At 70.4% G+C, this 1,589-nt stretch overlaps 1 protein-coding gene across 1 annotated transcript in view; it reads right to left on the bottom strand.

Annotated features, from left to right (window-relative positions):
* Window positions 1-1,291, bottom strand: part of PLXNB3 (plexin B3) — a 47,719-nt gene extending 46,428 nt beyond the window's left edge. The window contains 1 exon segment of the mRNA XM_075071306.1: window positions 220-1,291. Coding sequence (XP_074927407.1) covers window positions 220-1,287 — 1,068 coding nt within the window. The 5' untranslated portion in view covers window positions 1,288-1,291.
* Between the last annotated feature and the right edge of the window lie 298 nt (window positions 1,292-1,589).

Below are 1,589 nucleotides of genomic sequence, written 5' to 3'. Positions count from 1 at the left end.
TTGGGGGCGGGGTGGGGGCTGGTTATCCACGGACCCTTCTGGGGTTGGTTATCCAGGGACCCCTTGGGGGTGGGGGGCTGGTTATCCAGACTCCTCTGGGGTCGGTTATCCATGGCCCCTCAGGGCTGGTTATCCGGGGCCCCTTGGGGCCAGGATTGGGGCTGGTTACCAGGGGACCCCTCATCCGGCACCAGGACACCAGCACCGCCCCCCACAGACCTTGGGCAGCTCGGCGCAGCGGGACGTCACCCCGTACTCGATGGTCGCCTCCTCTCGGCCCCCCGGCCCCCGGCCCCCCGCCGTGTAACACGCCCGCCGGGTCCTCTCCACGGCCGCGTCCAGCTGGGCCAGCGGGAAGGTGCACAGGGCTGTCTGTGGGCCGGGAGTGGCCGTGGCCCCCTGCCCCACAGCCGCCAGCACAAAGAGCACGTTGCCCTGGGGGGGCGCCAGCCGGGCCAGCTGCCCGGCCCGGGCCAGGTTGTAGAGGCGCCCGTGGTGGCCCCGGCAGGCCAGCGGCACCTCAGCATAGGAGTACAGGTGCAGGTCGCGGGCGCAGAGGCGCGCCAGGAAGGGCCGATAGTCCAGGTGCCCCTTGGCGCCGCGGCGGGAGAAGAGCAGGTAGACGTGCCCGCCGGCAGCGTAGGCGCCCACGTAGCTGTTGTTGAAGTTGGAGAAGTCGCCCACCACCAGCTTGCCCAGCCCCTCGCTGGAGAAGGCGCCGGGCCCCGCCAGGGGCCGGACGGTGACGGGTGGGATCCCGCCGGAGAGTTTCCCCGTCAGCCCGCGCCCCACGAAGAGCAGGTCGCGCCCGGCCTCGTGCCCCAGCACGCCCACCGTGGCCACCCGCGCCTCATTGGCTGCCACGAACTGGCTGTCACCCGGCTCCTCGGGCCGGTACAGCACCTGACCCACTTCAGCCAGCGCCCGCTTCTCACACAGCCCCTGCGCCAGCTGCCCGCACACCACCAGCTCCCCAGCCGCCTCGTTGGGCAGCAGCAGCTTGTTGGCGTTGTCTGTGGGGCGGGCTTGGGGGCAGTCCTCGGGGTCCCGGAAGGGGAGGCACTCGGGGCTGTCGAGCTCCGGCCCGGTCCGCGCCTGTCCCACCAGCCCCAGCTCCGGCGTCAGCTGATACAGGGCGTTCACGGCCCCCACGTAGAGGGTCCCTGAGCCGCTGGCGCGCGCCAGGTGGTTGAAAGTGGCGTTGGGGGCGGAGAAGGAGGGGTAGGGACGGGAGGGGCAGCGAGGGGCGAGGAGGAGGAGGAGGAAGGGGGCCAGCAGGGGGGGCATGTCGGAGGCCTGAGAGAGAGAAAGAGAGAGAAAAGCGGGGGCAGGGTTAGGGGGATCCGGGAGATGGAGCACCTGCAGCCTCTGGGGAGAGAACCCAGGAGTCCTGGCTCCCAGCCCCCCTGCTCTAACCACCAGCCCNGCTGGGAATCAGGTCTCTCCCACGGGCCTCAACATGTTGGCCCCCCCATCCGTCGGGAGGTGGGGGAAGGGAGAACCAGACAATAGGCTGGGGTGCGGCAGGGAGGGAAGACAAAGGAACCTGAGGGAAAGAAACTAAGATCCTGCCCCTCCCCTTCCAGAGC

The sequence above is a fragment of the Chelonoidis abingdonii genome, chromosome 11 (genome assembly GCF_003597395.2).
Source record: "Chelonoidis abingdonii isolate Lonesome George chromosome 11, CheloAbing_2.0, whole genome shotgun sequence".
NCBI classification, from domain to species: domain Eukaryota; kingdom Metazoa; phylum Chordata; order Testudines; family Testudinidae; genus Chelonoidis; species Chelonoidis abingdonii.
Note: the sequence above shows the minus strand (reverse complement) of the source record. Positions and strands in the feature narration are given on the sequence as shown.